At 39.8% G+C, this 20,368-nt stretch overlaps 1 protein-coding gene across 11 annotated transcripts in view; it reads right to left on the bottom strand.

The window, feature by feature from the left end:
* Window positions 1-1,081: 1,081 nt before the first annotated feature.
* Mllt10 (MLLT10 histone lysine methyltransferase DOT1L cofactor) overlaps window positions 1,082-20,368 on the bottom strand; it is a 193,024-nt gene continuing 173,737 nt past the window's right edge. For 9 of the 11 annotated variants that reach the window (XM_029562886.1, XM_029562888.1, XM_029562890.1 and 6 more), the window contains 9 exons: window positions 13,934-14,051; window positions 12,502-12,574; window positions 10,375-10,529; window positions 8,183-8,371; window positions 7,465-7,553; window positions 6,981-7,342; window positions 5,971-6,067; window positions 4,081-4,275; window positions 1,082-2,839 (listed from right to left, as the gene is read on the bottom strand). In XM_029562886.1, the coding sequence (XP_029418746.1) occupies window positions 2,795-2,839; window positions 4,081-4,275; window positions 5,971-6,067; window positions 6,981-7,342; window positions 7,465-7,553; window positions 8,183-8,371; window positions 10,375-10,529; window positions 12,502-12,574; window positions 13,934-14,051 (1,323 nt within the window). In that variant the 3' untranslated portion in view covers window positions 1,082-2,794. The remainder of the gene's footprint in view (window positions 2,840-4,080; window positions 4,276-5,970; window positions 6,068-6,980; window positions 7,343-7,464; window positions 7,554-8,182; window positions 8,372-10,374; window positions 10,530-12,501; window positions 12,575-13,933; window positions 14,052-20,368) is intronic. The other 2 variants (XM_029562896.1, XM_029562895.1) reach the window with 1 other exon arrangement.

Here is a 20,368-nt window from a genome sequence, read left to right as displayed (position 1 = left end):
CTATGTAGACCAGGCTGGCCTTGAACTCATAAAGATCCGCCTGCCTCTGCCTCCCAAGTGCTGGGATTAAAGGCGTGCACCACCACGCCTGGCTATTTTATTATTTTTATTTTTTGTGTGCATATTTTGCCTGTGTGGAGGTAAGTGCACCCATGTTGTGCAATGCCCGTGGAGGACAGAGAGGCTGTCAGATCCCTGGAACTGGAGTTACGGACAGTTGTTAGCTCCCATGTGGGGGCTGGGATTCGATCCCAGGTCTTTTCCAAGAACAGCCAGTGTTCTTAACTGCTGAACCATCTCTCCAGCCCGGAAAAAGGACTTTCTAAATTCAATTTTTCATTTGTCTCTTTCCATGAACCTAAAATTCACTCCTTGACAAAGAATGTAGGGCTGAGAATGTGGCTCAGTTGCTAAAGTACTTGCTGAGCATGCACGAAGCCCTGGATTCTATCCCTACCACCACATAACCCAGGTGTGGTGGCATGGGACGGTAATCCCAGCACCCAGGAAGATCAGAAGTTCCAAGGCTGTCCTTAACTACATTTGCGGTTCGCTAGAATACATGAGCCTCTATCTCAATAAAATTAGACAGCCTAGAACCAGTTGTTTTTTTTTTTTGGCGGGGGGGGGGGGGGGGCAGTCAACTCTTAATTACCAAGAGCAAAAGACTTGGACCAGTGTGTTCTGATTCAATTAAGTCTGGAGTAAAGGACCTTAAAAGCTCTGTATTCTCTTTTAGGGAGTGCTCTTAGTTAAATCTAAGTATGGAACAAGAGAATTTACTCTGCACGCCATTTTTTTAATGTGCTGTAATTAAAGATGTCGTGTGGAGTTGGTTCTCCTTTCTCTTAACTGTGTGCTAATACGTGCAACTCCTGTCACTGATTATCTGGCACTTTTGGACACAAGTGACTTGCCCCAAGCACTGTTCTTCAGGGTCTACTCCTGGAAAGTTTAGACAACTCCAAGATGACATTGTATTGCTCCAAACAAAACACAAAACCCACACAGCTGGGAGAACTGAATGGATGTGGTCCTGTGATCCTTAGGACAGCCCCCTCCAAACAAGAATGCACAGAGCTATAAACATCATTAAATTTTATTAACAAAACTTTGTACATTTTAATACATGTGGAATTTTACATCTAGGTAAAATAACACATTCAAAATTTACCATTTATACAAATTGTTACAGAATAACAACCAGTGGGTTAAATAGTAAAATAAACCACACTGATTCTTTAAATTATCTACAAAAGGTTTAACTTTCTTTAAAATTCCCCTGAACATATAAAAATAAATTAATTTTACTTTTCAATTAAATCTACCAATTAGAAATATTACAAATCAAAATATCAATGTTATCTTATGAATTTTTCACATTACAAAACAGATTCACAAACTTTATTTACAGAAATGAGGTAAGAACTGTGCAATGTTTAACCAAGAGACATATTGCAGAATTAACATGTTCTTCAGCTGGGCACACAGTGGAGGTCTGATTGCGGCTGGGTCCTTTCCACTAATAATTCACACACTCAGAAACAGACCAAGGATCACATCCCCAAGAGCTTATCACTCTGCCATCCTGTCACAGAGAGTGGGGCTGCTGGAAGCAGAAGGCTGTAAGACTCAGGATGGTAGCGACCCATTTTTGTTTTAATGGGCAGTAATGAGAAGTTGGTGAAACAAAATAAGCATACTCTTACCAAAGCCACTCATTTTCTTGTGACTCATTAGTGGACAAATCCCAGGTACCTGTTTTGCCTGAGCTATCTACAGTGGCATAGAAGGTTTTCAACAAAGGCAGAGGCACGGGTCTGGCTGCTGGCACAGGCGGCCTATTCCTGTGACCCCCAAGGATTGACCAGTTGGAGTTCTGCTTGTCTAGAGCCCTTTCAACCCAGGGAGGCCCCAACAGGCACTTGACTAAAGCCAGACCCCATCAGCAATTTCCAAATTGGTGTTTCTTTCTGAAGGAGAATGTTCACGTCGAGTTGATCTGGTTCTCCCAGCAGACTTAGAATTCGCTTAACTCAAGATTTCTTTAAATATGACTAAGGTCTTAATACTAAAGAAAAAACATTTTTAGCAAAAGAAAATTACCTTTAGCAGAAGCAGACATTTCTATCTTAATCTGATTACCAAATGGCCAAATCTCATTAGAAATGAGGTTTGTTTTTCTTTTTTTTTAAAAAAAAAAAAAAAAACAACAAAAAAAAACAATCTCATTAGAAATGAGGTTGTCTAAAAAAAAAAAAAAGTTTGCAATGACCCATATAGTCACAGTAATAATAATAATGAATACCAGGAGCAGAAATTGGACAGTTCTTGAAATTTCAGATCTGACTCATGGAGCAAGTACACTTGAAGTCAAAGAAGATAATATTTCATATTCCAACCTTTACAATAAAACCAAGTCATTTGTAAATGGAGCAGGTCTTTAGTTTTACTGTGTCTCCAATTTGTAACAAAGTTAATTGTGCACCAAGTATACTAAATTTTGGGGGTTGATAAACTCATTGCATGTAAATTATTTCATTGACAAAAACAAGTTAGTTATTAATTTTTCTTCCAAAGTTCAAATACTTTGGTTAGGGGTGGGGGTAAAGGAATTCCATTTCAGTGCAACGAAGCAACAAGAAAATTCATCAAGCCTTACAAGCACATGCTGGAGGCATCCTTCGTGTGCAGCCTCCTGGTGCATGTCTTCACAGCTGTAGTAGAGGACTGCGGGGCAGCCGGGTGAAGGGCCAGGACAGCAGGACAGGCCACTCTCAGATGCTTCCAAGTGTCAACTTTTCTCTTGAGCTGCAGGCCCAGCTTTATCACTAAGTCTCTGCAGTTTGAAACAAAATCAGGTGCATAAGCTCAATTAGCCAAAGCATGACATGGTAAGTTCTTAATTGAAATGAAACTGATGGAGATAAAATGTGCTATATGGTTATGATTTTTCTCTAAGTTGGCTACTTATCAGCATAATATAAACATATGAATTTCATAATACTTTAGAAACCTTACATCTAGCACTATGCAAAGGCAGGAGGAGACACAGTGTGCCACTTGCAGATCAACGCCTAAGGAAAGAATTAGACATCATCCTCCCAGATCCAGTTTTCCAAAGTCTTGCCAATAATGAAGTTTTACGGATCCAGAGAGCCATAGTTCTAACCCCACAGTTGCTGTGTGTTCTTTGAACTTTGACCTTTTTTTTTTTAAAAAGAAAATATTTTATTTTTTGTATTTTATGTGTATGAGTCAATTGCCTACATGTATGTAAGTGCACCCATGTCATACAGTGCCCACAGAGGCCAGAAGAGGGCATCAGATCCCCTGGAACTGGGAGTTACAGGTGGTTGTTAGCTGCAATGTGGGTGCTGGGAGTCAAACCCAGGTCCTCTGTAAACAGCCAGTGCTCTTAACCACTGAGCCTTTTCTCCAGCCCCCCACAATTTACCTTTTCAATGAATCTGGTAGAATAGTTGGATTACTACTCCAAAATGTATGTTCTCATATAATAAATGTAACTATTTTAAAACACACTTTGAACAAAGTAACAAAATATATCTAAATTACATAGTTTTATAACTAGCCAAATTATACAAAGTTTCTTTTAAAAAAGCAATCAACCATTTTGAGAGGGCTATCCCATACATCTTACTAGCTGATACATTTTTCATTTTGGAAAATGCTGTGTTGGCCTTCAAACCTTATATGAAAATTCAAAACAATATACCTGAGGGACATGTAAATTGGCTTAGGCCCTCAATATACAGCTGCTGAAACAACTGCGGTTTTTTGTTGCTGTTGTTTTTTGTTTCAGTCTTTCTGAGACAGGGTCTCCCTGTAGCCCCAGCTGGACTGAACTATGTAGACCAGGCTGGCCTTGAACTCACAGAGATCTGTCTGCCTCTGCCACCTGGAGTGCTGGGATTAAAGGCGTGCACTACCACAAGCAGCTAAAACAACTGGTCTTAAGAAAAAAAATCAGAGAAATGATGTTTGGGAAAAAAGGAAGCAAGAGACCAGTCTCTGTGCTAAGATCCCTGTATCCACAGGCATGACACAACACATACTTACTGTGACTTTCTGACTTGTGCTGTCCCCGTGGATGGTGAGGAAGGGGTTGGTGGTGGCCGTGTGAAGTGGGGGTGCCTGAGCGCCTGCAAGGAGGTTGTTGATGGGGATCTGAGCAGGCCCAGAGAGTTGCAGCTGCTGCAGCTCTGGTGGGTGGTGCTGCTGCATTAGCTGATACAGGAAGGCCTGGTGCTGTTCCTTCAGCAGAAATGGGAGAGAAGACGAGCTTCAGCCACAGGACCTAACAGTGTGCAAAGCCTGCCTTTTCTATTTCTTTACTATTATTTAAATGTAAGTCACATTCACACTAAAGAAAATAAGAGCCTTGTGTAGAAAAGCAACTGCACTACGTAATACCTACTTACTGTAAATGCCCAGCGCCATCTGGGAATGTTTTCAAAAGACAGCAACTAAATGCAAATGGGACTGTCTATGATGAACAGAGAGGACGGCAGTACAGAAACATTAGAAGCTATGACTAACTGCTTTAAAATGAAGCACATGGGTCAAACCCTGCCATAGTTCTGCACAAACATCTCTAAAAGCTGCCATCTGTTCTTAAGAGTGTGCTTTCTTGATACAGTTATGGATTCTTTTCTTAACAAGCATTAAACATATATTTCCTGGGTGCTGATTGTACGCCAGGCACTGTTTATACTGTGCTGTTTAGGGAATGACAAAAAAAAAAGAGATTACACATGTTCAGTACAGGTGCAAGTTTTTTTTTCAAATATTACCGATCTGCAGCTGACTTAATCCACAGGTGGGGAGCCCATGGATCCAGAGGATGAATTGTATATCCATAACAGAATCACTATGTTCTAACAAAGACTGGTTTCCTTCTGTTCTTCCATATTTCTGTAAAAGCTGATATCCAAATATTCAGGATTCTGCTTTTTCTTGTTGGGTCTTACCAGAAAATACTTCACAGTACTACCATTTCTCTCCAGGGACAACGGTACTTTAGGACAGCAGTGTCCTGCTAACAGCTCCCTGGTTATTCATTTCATGTGTCTCAGTGTTCTGTCTGCATGTATGTAAGTGCACCCACACATACAATGCCCAGGGAGGCCACAAAGGGCATCAGATCCCCTGGAACTGGAGTTAACAGTGGTTGTGAACTGCCATGTGGGTGCTGGGAACTGAACCCAGGTCCTCTACAAGAGCAGCCAGTGCCCTTAATCGCTGAGCGATCTCTCCAATGAATTCTTTTTTTCCTTTTTCTGGTCTTTTTGAGACAGGGTCTCCCTGTAGCCCCTGGCCTGGAACTCACTATGTAGACAAGGCTGGCCTTGAACTCACAGAGATCCACCTGCCTCAGCCTCCCTAGTGCTGGGATTAAAGGCATGCGCCACCACGCCCAGCTTCCAATGAATCCTTAAAACAATCTTAAGAAAATCAGGGGATGAATGGATCAAGAATAGCACAACTGAACTACTAAAGCTAGGTGACAGAGTAATGGGCTCAGACGTCAGCCTATCTACTAAAGTAGGGCTGGGGGGCACAGCTCAAGAGTAGAATGGCAGCCCAGCAAGCCTAGCATATGTGAGGCCCTCAGTTCTCCCAACACCACAAAGTAGGTAGTGGCCCTCACCTCAGTCCTCAGACCCCATCCCATCTTATGTTTCTTACTGGCATTCATCATGATGTGCTTACTTTCCACCAGAATGAAGTGTCATGAAAATAGACTTAGATTCCAATCACCAGAGCCTTCAATGGCTCCATAACACATATTCTAATATTTATAAGTTTATCAACAAATGTGTTGACACTACAGTTATGTCAATGGCAAAAACCTTTTTGGATTATATTTTCAAAGGAAGAATCCACAGCTACAGTGAACATGGCTTATAGTCAAAAATACAATCCTGATAAAAATATTAAGGAACTTACTGGTGTGAGCTGTTGAGAACTTAACAACTGCTGAAACTGCTGTTGATGGATAAACATTTGTCTTTGCTGGTCAGAAAGCAATCCTAGTCCCGAGGCACTGAAAAATGATGACAATTTTTACTGTTTACTGTATGTCAACGTGTGAAACAAAAGACAGTTTCTTCATTTGGTATTTAATAAGTTAACAGGTTTTCAACTACAACACTTCAAAACAGAATCTGTTTATGATGAAGTATATATAATAATTTCTTTTTGATTATTCAAGGACAACTTAGCATACAATAATAATAAGCATTTAAGAAAGAGAGAGCACTTCCCTATCTCAGCCCAGCCTGCATGGTGCTAATTTCACAAAAACAAAAAGACAAAAAATAGAAGTAGACTCATTGATATGACCTTGTCTTTTTTAAATAGTCCCAATGGTCAGTAAAATTAAGCTTCAATGAAAGGAAAAGTCATTAGTAACAACTAATACACGTTCATATCAAAGTTATTCTCCCAAAGTATGTTTAACAACCAGGCTTTAGTCTTCTTGTTTTAAATCAACATTCAAATGAAAATCTCATTCAAGGAGCCAGTGTGTCTCATCACTTTCTGGAAACTCAAGCTAATTATCTATCCCTCACTCCATCAAAATCTTTGATTAGAAAAATCAACAAAATTACAGTTAAATCTTAAGAAACCAGCATCATGTGATTACCACATTAGTATCTTCTCTTTTCAAAACTTAAGATATATGTATGCAATATACAAGAGAGTAAGAAAAATTAATTTAAAATAGACAGATAAAACTGACATTTTCAACACAGACTATATTTAATATTATGTTCTTGAAACTGATTATTTTCATTGGAATTATGTAAGTCTCAAAAATAAAAACACCGAGTAGCAAGCATATGCTTAGCTTAAAAGTACTGGTTGACTTTTTTGTAGAGCACATCTATAAAAACACATTAAAAACACCAATCCAGAACAAGGACAACACTGTTATTATGAAGTAAGTCTCTCACCTGTTAGTCAGGGTTGCTGGCATTGGATGTGCTGTGTTAGGTGGTACACTTGTGTGGGCAAGGGGTGCGGGGTTCTGGGATATTGTGACAGGGGTCTGAATCACCCCATTTAAAGCTCCTACAATGCCATTAATTGCCAGTTGGCTACCTGGCAAAGCTCCAATTATTCCACTCACTGCAGACACTGCAGGAATGGTGGATGTTACCGTCTGCATTCCACTAGCTAGTGCTCCCACTGTCACACCATTGACTTGCTGAACTCCACTAACTCCAGAGCCTGGCTGAGCTGGACTCTGCCCAGCAGGAGGTGGAGTCGAAAGAGCAGAGGAGCTGCTGGTGCTCTGTCCACTGGAGGGCAAATCCTAAGGTAAGAAGAACAGAAACCTAAGTACTGAAGGGCAGAGCAAAACTATTTAAAATCATTTTAAACCGCTTAATGTTCCCAAGTAAAACACACAAATGAATATATACCCACAAAAATTACCTGATTTAATACAGGAAGAGAGCTGTCGGGTAAAAAGCTGTTTCCTATATGTGGGCTCTTACTGCTGTTCAATGAATCAGTAGCAGGAGCTAGAATAGTAAAAGGTAAAAGAAACTCGCCCTGTTGAAGTATAGTATGCATGAGATTAAAGGCTATTTAAAACTTAGACTGGGGCTGGAGAGATGGCTTAGCAGTTAAGAACAGTGGCTGTTCTTGTAAGAGAATCTTGTTTGATTCCCAGCACCCACATGGTGGCTAACAACCATCCATAACTCCAGTTCTAGGGGAATCCAACACTGTCTTCTGACCTCTGCAGGCATTGCATGATATGGGTGCACTTACATACATGCAGGCAATATGCTCATACACATAAAATAAATAAAATATTAAAAAACAAAAACAAAAAAACTTAAGACTGAAGCCCAGTCATGCTGCGCCTAAGATCAACTGAAACGAGGGGAGGGGTGCTGCATTTCTACTGAATACTACAGCTTGAAATCAACAAGATCATTACACGTTTAAATAAATTTTACCAGTAAACTACAAACTGAAGAAGTGGGAGTGAGATCAAAGTCAGTTAATGGAGCTGCCGATGTCAATGAGCAATAGCCATTCCTTCCCCACACCTTCACACCATGCCCAGCCATTGCATACTACGGAAGGACATTAAAAGTCTATCCATTTTCTTAGGACACAAAACAAATACTTGCATACTTACCAGTCTGTGCTGAAAATGTGTGTATCTGATGAGAAGGGCTAGGATTTGTTGTTATGGTCGGAAAAGGCACTGAAAGCTGTGCATTCAATAACTGAAGACGTTCCTTTTTGGCAGTCAAGTTTTTAATTTGTTCTTCCAATCTTCGATTTTCAACTTGAAGTTGGTGTAATGACTTCAGCATTCCTAAAACTAGCAAATATTTGTGTGGTTTTTAATTAAAAACAAGCCGTCTCCCATAACTAAGTATTTTATGGTCATAGTGTTAATTACTTTAGAGGGAAGTAGAAACATGGGAGTTATGTAGAATAGACAAATAACTGAGGCCTATCCCTAAATCTGCATGTAGATATAAGTTCCTATCTGTGAACACATATACCCACAAAGGGCGACTGTTCATAGATTTACGATATGGAAACTCTGTTGCCAATAAAAACAAAAAAAACCCCAAACAAACCATTGGGTTCAAGTAATTCCTCCAGAGAAAAATGTTGGCATTTTATTTTCCTCAAAATAAAGCATAATTTAAATTTCAAAGTACCTGCCATGGTTTTTAATGAAGTCATACTGACAATGAGAAAAGCATAATATTTACAATAGGAAACAGTCACACCAATATCCTTTGCTTTAGTAGAGGGCACATGTTTTATCAGTTGCAATTTGAACTAAGCACAGCAGGCCTGGAGTTGCAGTCCAGCAGCAGAGGGTGTGCTTACAGCAGGCACAAAGTCCTAGATGGGAGCTCCAGAAACAAGAGCAATCACAACACAAACAACAGCCATAGCAACCATCACAATAACTGAGCACGCGACCAAACAGCTGGCAGAAAGCCTGCCATCCCAACTGCTCAACTCATCTTTACAGTTCCCAACAGGGGGTTCTGTATGTGTCCCCAGCACCTTTCTCTTCCAGGAGAAAGGTCACATCTTCTACAAACAGGCTTTCTGTCCTGCCTGATCACCTTAGATATTCTGTTAATTTCTCCCAAGACTTGGACTTCCAACTGACAATACAGAGCATGGCTATCACATGGCCACAGTGATGGAGACTTCAAACATTCTAGGTTATTAAAAAGTTGTGTTTCTCGAGCTTGCCTTTAATCCCAGCACTCCGGAAGCAGAGGCAGGCGGGTCTCTGTGAGCTCAAGGCCACCCTGGTCTACAGAGTGAGCTCCAGGACAGCTGGGGCTACAGGGAGACCCTGCTTCAAAAAGACAAAAAAAACAAAACAAAACCCAAAAACAAAAAACAAAAAACAAAAAAAAACTAAGGTGAGAAAAGACAAAGTTTGTGTATTTTCAGAAGCTGACAACAAGACAAGGGGTTGGGGATTTAGCTCAGTGGTAGAGTGCTTGCCTAGCAAGTGCAAGGCCCTGGGTTCGGTCCTCAGCTCCAGAAAAAAAAAAAAAGACAACAACAAAAGACTGGTGTAAACAGCATGGTTTTATATCTGAACCTAGTGGCTGACAGAAAGCACTTAAGGCACTTCTTCACATTTTGATTTTCTAAGTCGTCTGTTTTCACAGCTGTCCTATGACAGTTACGTCCTTACTCCCAAGTCCACAAATAAGATTAAAGAATTAAAAAAAAAAATTATTATTATTTTCTGTGTATGAGTGTATTGCCTGCATGTAGGTAAGTGCACCCATGTGATGCAATGCCCTCAAGGACAGAAGAGGCTGTCAGATCCCCTGGAACTGGAGTTACAGACAGTTGTTAGCTGCCATGTGGGTGCTGGGATTCGAACCCAGTCTTCTGCAAGAACAACCAGTGTTCTTAACCGCTGAGCCATCTCTCCAGCCCAAGATTAAAGAATTTTTTAAAAACTTGCCCAAGAGCATATTATTAATAACAATTTAAGATAGGGTTCAAGTTGAAGCAGTAGCATTGTATAATTGGTTCTACCAAACTACACCACTACACCTTCTCTGTGTGTTATATAAAATGTGTACCACAATTCCATTGTTTGCACCCCTTCATTTATTTATCTACCTGACTACCCTTTTTTTTTTTTTTTTTTTTTTTTTGTTTTGGTCTTTTTGTAGCCCCAGCTGTCCTGGAACTCACTATGTAGACCAGGCCCTCAAATTCACAAAGATCCACCTGCCTCTGCCTCCCAAGTGCTGGGATTAAAGGCATGTGCCACCATGCCTGGCCTGACTACCCATTTTTAAAGACAAGAAAATGAATACTTACTGTCACTTGGAGTTCCCTGTTCTAACAAGAACTGCTGTCCTTCACTCCACTGCCTCTCCAAAAGTTGCTCTATGCTGGCTGCTACAGGAGGCAGATTTTCCAAACTGCTATTGCTTGGCTGATCATAGCGAATCTGTAAGTTGCTTACAGGGGATCTGTTGAAAGCATTAATTCTCAAGTTAAAAAGAAGGGAAAGTTTTTAAGCAGAGTGCATTAGAGTTTCTTACATGGTGTACAAGTTTTCTAACAACAAGCTGAAACTGCCTGTGCCAGAAGTATCAGATTCCTGAGCTTATAAAACCATCATTGGGGCTGGAGAGATGGTTCAGGGGTTAAGAACACTGGTTGTTCTTACAGAGGACCTGGGTTCAGTTCCCAACATCCACATGGCAGCTCACAACCACTGTTAACTCCAGTTCCAGAGGATCTAACGCTCTCTTCTGGTCTTCCTGAGCACTAGGCACACGTGTGGCATACACATTCATAGATGTAGGCAAACACTCATTCATATACATAAAAGAAAAATAAAAAATCTTTAAGACAAAAATATCAAGGAGAGAAAAGTTCTCCATTCTGCCTTAACGTATATGATATCTAGCCACGTGTGGTGGCCCACGCCTTTGATCCCAGCACTTGGGAGGCAGATGGATCTCTCGGAGGTCAAGGCCAGCCTCAGCTACATAGTGAGTTCCAGGCAAGCTGGGGCTATAGCAAGAACTGGTTTCAAAACAACTTAAAAAAACAAAACAAAACAAAACAAAAATCATATATGATATCAGAATAACACCACACAACTATAATACTGTGGGTGACATTTACAACCAACAAAGTCCTAAATATCAGTGAGAAGAAAATGTTAATAATAATTTTGAGTCAATAATGAAAGGCTGCTTCAAGTTTTCAGCTCTAAGGAAAATCATTCAAGCTAAAGCAATCTGGGTAGATTATACAACTATCACTAAATTGTCTTAGATTTGTTCTTCAAATTAATGTTACCCTTTCCAAAACATATATTACTTGTATGAAAATGAACAGGCAATGTTCTCTTGCCCAGTTTTGGTTTCACATTAGTAAATGGGGTCATGTTTGGTCTCCAGTTTCTGAGATTCTACCTTACATAGTCTTCATGATAGCCTAGTACAACGTCAAAATCTGGTTACAGACTCCATTTCCAATTAAGAAAACAAAGGGTTTGGGCATTTAGCGCAATAGTAGAGCATTATCCTAGCATGTTCAAGGCACTGGACTGGGTAGGGACTAGGGGGAGATACACAAGGACTGGGACACAATTATGAATGCTTGACTTTGTCTTATAAAATAAGACACGGCTCTAGTGACTTGCTCATAGGCAGACAGTTTGCAAATGACAGAGCAGTGCAGGTCTGAGGACAAAACTTTTTCAGCCTGTTCTCCACTCTCACCTAGTTTACTGTTTGAGGTGGAGCTTATAAAATCAGAGAGAATAAAAGTAGAAGAAGATGCAGAAGTTGAAAATGGAATAAAAATAAGACAGGCACCACTAATTTCCAGGTCCTTCTATAAACTGAAACACTATTTCACACCACCTTTCCTCCCATTATAATAGAAGTTATACAATTCCATAACCTCGCATTGATAAATCACCTTCTGATGAATGGTACTAGCAAATTATCACATAAAACAATCTAAGATAATTTAACAAAGTATATAATACAACTGATAAAACTCTGCTTCAAACAATCCAAGAGGAATTAGAGGGATTTTAGGGAGTGACCACAAGAGTGCTACATGGGAAGCAGCCTCGGAGACAGTGGGGCACCCAGAGCTGGAATGCAAGTCAGAAATCTCAGGTTTACATCTTTAAGGCATTATTATTTTATGAGCAAAAATTATCCACCAAATCAATCTTATCAGAAGTTAAATATACAAATGATAAATAGCTCAAAGTGATTAGATATAGGAAAAGGTATTCCTTTTAGTTTAGAAATCTGTGTTTAAATTAATATTCCAAATTTAGAATCATTTTTCTTGACTGTCTAGACATGCTTTTTATCTATAGAATGTTCTTTATAGCCTCAAAAATGTACACCATACTGATCTGAGATGACAGAATTTCCTTGCTTTACATTGCAGTGTAATAGCACTTACCTTGGAGAGAGGCTTCCTCGGGGTGAGCTTCCTTGACCAACTAGACTTCGGCTATTGTCTCCAAGATCTTGATCTGCAGTGTGAATATTTCAGAACTGATAAAGTGGCTCTCTCACTAGATACGAGGTTTTAAGCTCTTGCCCTGAGTTTTCCTAAAACGCGCATCAAATCTTTACCAGCATTTTTCTAGCACCAGGAAAGTAGAAACCCAAGCATGCTGCTAGTCTAGAACTGCTCAACTGTGGCATGTACAGTGTTGTCCCTACACGTTTTTGTGGGTGTAGAAGGCCATGGATTATCTTCTGCTCTTTCATTCCTTTCAATTTTACAGCACAGAAGTGTGGTTTGAATTTGCAGTACCCTCCCCTCAGCCACTTTTAATTTCTAGGTTAAAGTAATGAATCACAGCTGTGGACAGCTAATCTGTATGCTTATCACAGCAGATCCTTATGCTTTGTATTTTTTAACACTTTGCAGGCCATGACAAGTAACAAAATACATTTCCACAGAGCCTTACACCAAGACTAAAACTGTTATATCAAGAATAAAAGTATGTAACACTAAATTTCCAAATGGACAAAAATAAGTAGAAATATAGGCTTCTGTATTTAAAAGAAAATTTTAATCCTGCTAAACATTCCTGATATAAGAAAATTTCTTGGTGTTTTAAACTAACTTGTATTTTCCCTGTAGTTAGTCCTTTATAAAAATCACCCTGGCCTCTTTTAAGGTTGGCCTTCTCTTATTCTGAGACAGGTAACCTTTGACCCTTGAAGGGTAAAGACATGAGTGATCCATTCTCGGTGAACTGCTAGACCCAGTCCCTTCCCCCAAACAGGCATGACTACTTGGACATGTCAACAAATCCTTAAAGATGGAATGAAGCAAAGCAAATCCAGTGACTCATTAAAAACAGTACAAGAGGCAAATGTTGAAAATGTCAAGGGCAAACTTCACAGGATCACTAAACACTGCACAACTCTCTAACAGGAATTTTAAAACCAAGTTTGTGTAATGCAATTTCATGAATTATGCAAATAAAGGTTTGGGCTATTCACAGCAAAGCCCAGTGTTATGTTACTTACTTCCATTGCATAGAGCTGAGGACTGAAGACGTCAATCACAAAAGTCACAGGAGACATTGTGGTATTCCTGCCTGCTTTGCTTAAACATTTATATTTCAGACACTAAAAAACATCACTATTTTGCAGCACAGCATATTATTTACCCCTGTGATTCTTTTGGTTTAAAAAAAAACAAACAAAAAAACCAGTAACAGTAACAACAACAACAAAAATCACAATTTTCTATTAACCATACCAGGTGGGTTTTTTTTGTTGATGTTGATTTTTTTTTAAAGAAAATGAACCAATACAGGGAAATTTTACACTGGGGAGACACTTTTTAGGTTAATGAGTTAGTGGAAACTTACCTGGTTGACTGTTTTCAGATTGAGCTATGAGAGTTGCCATGGATGGATTTGGATTTAACCTACTGCCATACATATGAGATGGTGCCTGACTAAGAGAAGGTCCAGAAAGGGTATTTGCCTAAATGATAAGAAGTACAACAGTTAATGAATTAGACTGGAAAATATCTTAATGTTTTTCCTTCTATAGGCTTAGTACTTTTTATTTGTTGCCTCAGAATACAAGCAGAAATTCCTGGCCTTCTGCAAAGTGTCATTTTTGTTGTTAATATTTTAACACGTCAATCTTTGAAGTAAAACAACAACTCAGCTGGGCGTGGTGGTGCATGCCTTTAATCCCAGCACTTGGGAGGCAGAGGCAGGCGGATCTCTGTGAGTTCAAGGCCGGCCTGGTCTACAAAGTGAGTTTCAGGACAGCTGGGGTTACAGAGACCCTGTCTCAAAAAGACCAAAAAAACCCAAAACAAAACAAAAAAAAACCCAACTCTCTTTTTTCATGGGAGTGTACATTTCTAGTATCCAGGTGACACCAACCCTAGTGGAATGCCAACCATGTGGACCTAGGAATAATTTAATCTTATTAAACCACTTAGAAAATAAGAGCAGGTAGACAACAGATGTCTAAGAAATGCTCCAGTTTCTTACATCACAAGTTGGCTAAAGGAAGTCAGAAGGTTCAACTTCTATGCTAGCACTTTAACTATTCAAAGCGGCATTTTCCACTGCTTAACCCTGTCATTAGTAAAACCTGCAAACTGTTTTGTTACTTCCTATTTTGATAGACTTGGAAGCCTGCTGCTTGTGCTGTTTTGTTTTGTTTTGTTTTTTTGTTTTAAAAGAAAGCAAACAGGCATCCCAAGTATGTTTCCTATACAATGCAGGGCTCAATGAATCACAGCTTTGCCCTGACCCTGTATAAGGCACTGTCTTCTTGGCAGGAAGCCAGTTCTACTAACTGAAGAGCTGGTCCAAAGTTTGTAATTCATTCATGTTGCTAACCACAATTCTGAAGGCCTCTAGTGGGATCTGTGCCAAACGAGTGAAAACGAACCCTTAAACAGATGAAGCTGAGGAGGCTGGCCAAAGTGTTGCATAATCCAATGTAATAAAAATGCCTTCTTTGATGTGTATACATACGCTCCCACTTTCCAGGAATATTATGACCTTAAAATGTGACATTTTGGAAGCAAATCTCTTGTACATAAAACACTGTGGCTCAGAGAAAGCTTTTCCTGGCCCAAATAATTTTCAGATTTAACAGGATCACAAAATTAAAAGCACACTTTTTTCTCTTTTTCATGAATAAAGTCAAAGCAGTTATTTCAGAATAAAATTCTTGAAAACAACTCCAAAAAACTGAAGCACTTCTAACAACGAGGAGCAAAATAGAAACAGAACCAACAGCATGGGCACTGGGACAGAGCTGCACAGAGGAAGCCATGGTGGCATAGTAGGTGTGACAAGCCAGTAGTTCAGAGGATAAGCTCTTTCTGGATAGACTCAAATCAACATTGCATCATGGCCTTTGGCCGACTTACTAAGTATGAAAATTGTATAAATCACAATAGTTCCCACAAGGTGGAATCCTGTCCTTGCTTTCTAACACTCCAAGATATTTCACAGTTCACACTTTAATGTGTAATTTCAATCTGTCAACCTGTTCTTCATTTTTTCCTCTTATTAAATATATGTACACAGAGTTAGTCCTCTTTAATAACTGGGCAGGCAAAATGACTCAGCAGGTAAAAGTACTTGCAACCAGGGGTTGAAGAGATGGCTCAGCAGTTAAAAACACTGGTTGTTCTTGCAGAAGACCTAGGTTCGAATCCCAGCATCCACATGGCAGCTAACTGTCTGTAACTCCAGTCCCAGGGGATCCAACAGCCTCTTCTGACCTCCACGGGCATTGCACCACGACATGCATGCACTTACCTACATGCAGGCAATACACGAATACACATAAAATAAAAAATTAAAAAAAAAAAGTACTTGCAACCAATCCTGATGACCTCAATTCCACCCCCAAGACCCACAACGTAGAAAAAAAAGAACTGGGGCTGGAGGCCAGAGTGCTCAGTGGTTAAGATCACAGACTATACTTACAGAGGATCCAGGTTTGGTTCCCAGCACCTGCACAGCAGCTAACAATCATCCCTAACTCCAGTTACAGGGGATCTGATGCCCTCTTCTGGCTAATGAGAGCACCGCACACCTAGGTGCACTTAACACACATGCAGGCAAAACATGCAAACATAGAACCAAAAAACTTGCGGGGGTGGGGGGCACGACTGGCTCCTGCAGTTTGTACTCTGGCTTCCACATGCATGCAGACACACTATAAATACATTTTTAAAAGAGAGAGGCCTTTCGCCTCTCCAAAGGAAATGATCTAGGAATCTTAGTTCGTAAAATAGCTGAGAAAACAAAACATGGAAACAAATAATCAGAAAAAAAGGCCTTACTGGTCCCGTGTGTTATTAAAGTCTCAGATACTAACACTACACAAAGCTTTCCATGGAACCAATTTGCTCTTACTTGAGACCCATTTTTAAGAGATCAACTGAGCATACAGAAGATTTGAAGCAGAACAGTAACGAAGAGGAAGAACGTGGACTGAGATGGACTCATTGGCAGCAAGAAGCAGTATCTGACAGCAAGGAAGGAGAGGGTTAATCTGAGGGAAGCATAGCAGGGCCCTGGTGAAGTGCTCCTCAAAGAGCAGGTACCTCCAGATGCCTCAGCGCCTGCAGCACAGGGGGCCTCCTTGGCTTCTGACACTCCTTGTCTCTGCTGTCATCTCTATTATGTATCTGCTAAATCACAACTAGGAATCTACCAGCTGGAATTTATTTTTACTTTCAATTATGAGTTTTAAGACTTATTTTCCCAATAAATCAAGAGATCCAAATCTTATCAAAAATGTCTTAAGGGGGCTGGAGAGATGGCTCAGCGGTTAAGAGCACTGGCTGCTCTTGCAGAGGACTCAGGTTCGATTCCCAGCACCCACATGGTGGCTACAAACCATCCTTAACTCCAGTTCTGGGGGAATCTGATGCTGTCTTCTGACCTCCACGGCACTGCACGACATGGGCGCACTCACATACATGCAGGCAATATATTCATACACATAAAAATATAAATATTTTTTAAAATCTTAAAAAAAAAAAAAAGGGCTCTTTCTGCCAAGGGTTTGAAAGTCAATCCTTGATAGCTTCAGTTTTAAAGAGGATGGTACTTACTTGATCCCCCTCAACCATGAGGCTCACTATTCTAAAGATCAAAACAGAAAGCATTATAGTAACTGGCCTATATAATGAGCATAATAAAAAAGAGAATAACAGTAAAAACTAGCTTATTCCAAGGCAGGAAAGTCTATTTTAAAAGGTAGCTGGCAAAAGTTAATGAAACTAAAACTACTCTCGTAAGTGGCCAATTTCTAAAACTATCTGAGTGGCTAAAAAATATTTGATAGTGATTTTTACTTTTTCAAAAGTTATTGCATTTATCTAAACAAGAAACGTTCATCTCAGGTATGGTGTTATATTCCTGTAATGCCAGCACTTTAGGAAACCGAGGCAGGAGGATTCTAACTTTGAGGTCAGCCTGGGCTATATAAGAAAGATCTTGTCTCAAAATATCACAACAAAAAGAAATTTTCAAAAAAGAAATTAAAAGTTCTTAATCTTATTGGATAGGTGTGTATTTCTGTGTTTTGGTATAGGAAAGCATCTAAACTACTCAACATTAATTTCTGCTAGAAAACACAAGTACTGAACATCATTTTAAAGCAGACAACATGAGGAAGGAGGATCACTGAGTTCAAGGCCAGTATGGAGTGAGGTCCTGCCATCTCTCCAAAATTGTCTTTGTTATCACTCATAAAGGAAAGCACCAAGATTCAGAAGATTCTAAGCAGTCCATGTTAACCTGCAGAAGCATCAGCAAAGGGCATGGAAATCTTCAATAAGGAATAAAGGAGCTATCAACACACTCCTGTAAAACACACTTTCAACAGGGGTTTTTAAAGTGAAATGCACTCCAGGAGGCAGAGGCAGGAAGATCTCTATGAGTATGAGGCCAGCCTGGTCTATATAGCGAGTTCCAGACCAGCTGGGGCTACAGGGAAGACACTTTCTCAAAAAAAAAAAAAAAAAAAAAAATTTTTAAAGTGCATGGAAAGCAAATTACTAATGCAGCACAAGTTAGCTTCAGGAAGTCTGGAATAAAGAGTAAAAATTTGGGAAGTATCTATTTTATACTCTGTTTCCATTTTATTGTGCCCAGGTAGAGACAACATCAGTACAGACTTCCTGTTTACATCTCCCGGTGCCATGAGCACAGGGGACTTGTTACATAAGGACATGTACAGGACACACAGCATGTATGGACACATACTCCTGTTACTTTTCTATGCATCTAAAATTATTTCAAGAAACCCCAACACTCTACCAAAGACCAACCAATTTAAAAAAGAACCAAAAAACTAATTACTGAGGTGTACCTAAATCACTTTTTTTGTTATTTTTTTTTGAGACAGGGTCTCTCTGTAGCCCCAGCTGGCCTGGAACTTGCTATGCAGACCAGGCTGGCCTTGAACTCACAGAGATCCACCAATTTCTGCTGTGATTAAAGGCGTGCAACACCATGCCCAGCTTCCTAAATAACTTTTATTTTTGTCTTTTTAAAGCAAGGTCTCCCCTGTAGCCCCAGCTATCCTAGAACTCACTATGTAGACCAGGCTGGCCTTGAACTTACAGAGATCCACCTGCCTTTGCCTCCCAAGTGCTGGGACTACAGGCGTGCACTACCACGCCCGGCTAAAAACTTTTAAATAAGTGTTTGAGACAAAAAAAAAAAAACAAAAAAAAAACAAAGCACTTGCCTTGACAAATTTATATTAACTTAATATATTAAACATCAAAAAAAATTGCAAATCTCTACCTAAGGCAATATTCAAGACCAAAGCAAATGCAAGTTAGCATTTTGTAAACAAATTATTATATCATAATAAAATGTAAAGAGGAAAACTATGTCAAATTTAAATTTTATCTAGTAATAATTTATCTCCTATATTTCAAGGTTCTGCTTCTGACCACAGAGATGTCTGTACTCTGGCAAAGTAGTAACTAACCAATTTCTAGGTACTTGGCTTGTTCTAATGGTGTTAGCTATCTATATAGGAGGAAAAGAGATTCATTCAGACATGGGCTAGAGAGCTAACCTGAGTTCAATCCTCAGGACCCACATGGAAAAAGGAGAGAACCAATTCTCACAAGTTGTCTTCAGACCTCCACATGTTTGCTGTGGTATACATACACAAAATAAATGTAATAAATATAAAAGGAAGAAAGGCATTAGATCTACTCAAAGTAAGACAAAGTTGTGTTGTTTTGAGGTACATTTTCCCTTCTCTACAAGGCAGAATTATAAAGAATGGATAAAAATCCCTAGGTCTACACCAGCTCTGGTGGTATACACCTATAATCCCAGAAGTTGGTAGGTGGGGGCAAAAGTACCAGGAATTCAAAGTCATTCTTGGCAAAAAGCAAATTCAGGGTTGGTCTGGGCTCTATGAAACCCTGCAAAACAATAGCTACATGTAAAAATTTCACCCTTGGAAAATATGGTCATAGTGCCACATCGTTTAGAGGTAGATCTGAAACTTTATACTTCTATTGTACAGGAACAGGCTATGGTAAACTTATTTTAACGTATACAATTAACCTGTCAATAAATGTTCTCACTGGGTGTGGTGGCGCATGCCTTTAATCCCAGCACTTGGGAGGCAGAGGCAGAAGCAGGTGGATCTCAAAGTAGTGTAACATTAGGATGTTCTTTCTCGTTACTTAAGAACTGACTAAATACTATGCAGATTTATCATTTTAAAACTAGAATCTGAGCCGGGTGTGGTGGCGCACACCTTTAATCCCAGCACTCGGGAGGCAGAGGCAGGTGGATCTCTGAGTTCAAGGCCAGCCTGGTCTACAAAGTGAGTTCCAGGGCAGCTGGGGTTAAAGGGAAAACCGGTTTCAAAAAAAAAAAAAAAAAAAAAAAAAAAAACCCAAAAAACAAAACAAAAAAAACCCCTTTCTCATCAAATGACTCAAACTAGGCGCTGGAGAGATGACTCAGCAGTTAAGGGCACTGGCTGCTCTTGCAGAGGAACTGAATTAGATTTCCAGCACCCAGATGGTAGCTAATGAATGTTCATAACTCCAGTTTCAAGGGATCTGACACCTTTATCTGGCCTGTATAGGCACTGCACGAACCTAGTGCACTTAATGCAAGCAAAATACTCCGATCAATCCTAACAAGCTGAATTCAGTCCTTGGAATACACATGATGGAAGGAGAGAACTCCTGCAAGTTTCCTTCTGATCTCCACACATGCAGTACTACCCCATGTATACACCCATATATCCACACAATACAAAAATAA

This window comes from Nannospalax galili, unplaced genomic scaffold, assembly GCF_000622305.1.
Source record: "Nannospalax galili isolate Female #2095 unplaced genomic scaffold, S.galili_v1.0 scaffold14, whole genome shotgun sequence".
In the NCBI taxonomy this organism is placed as follows: domain Eukaryota; kingdom Metazoa; phylum Chordata; class Mammalia; order Rodentia; family Spalacidae; genus Nannospalax; species Nannospalax galili.
The sequence above is the reverse complement of the archived record's forward strand: the minus strand, read 5'-3'. Positions and strand labels throughout refer to the sequence as shown.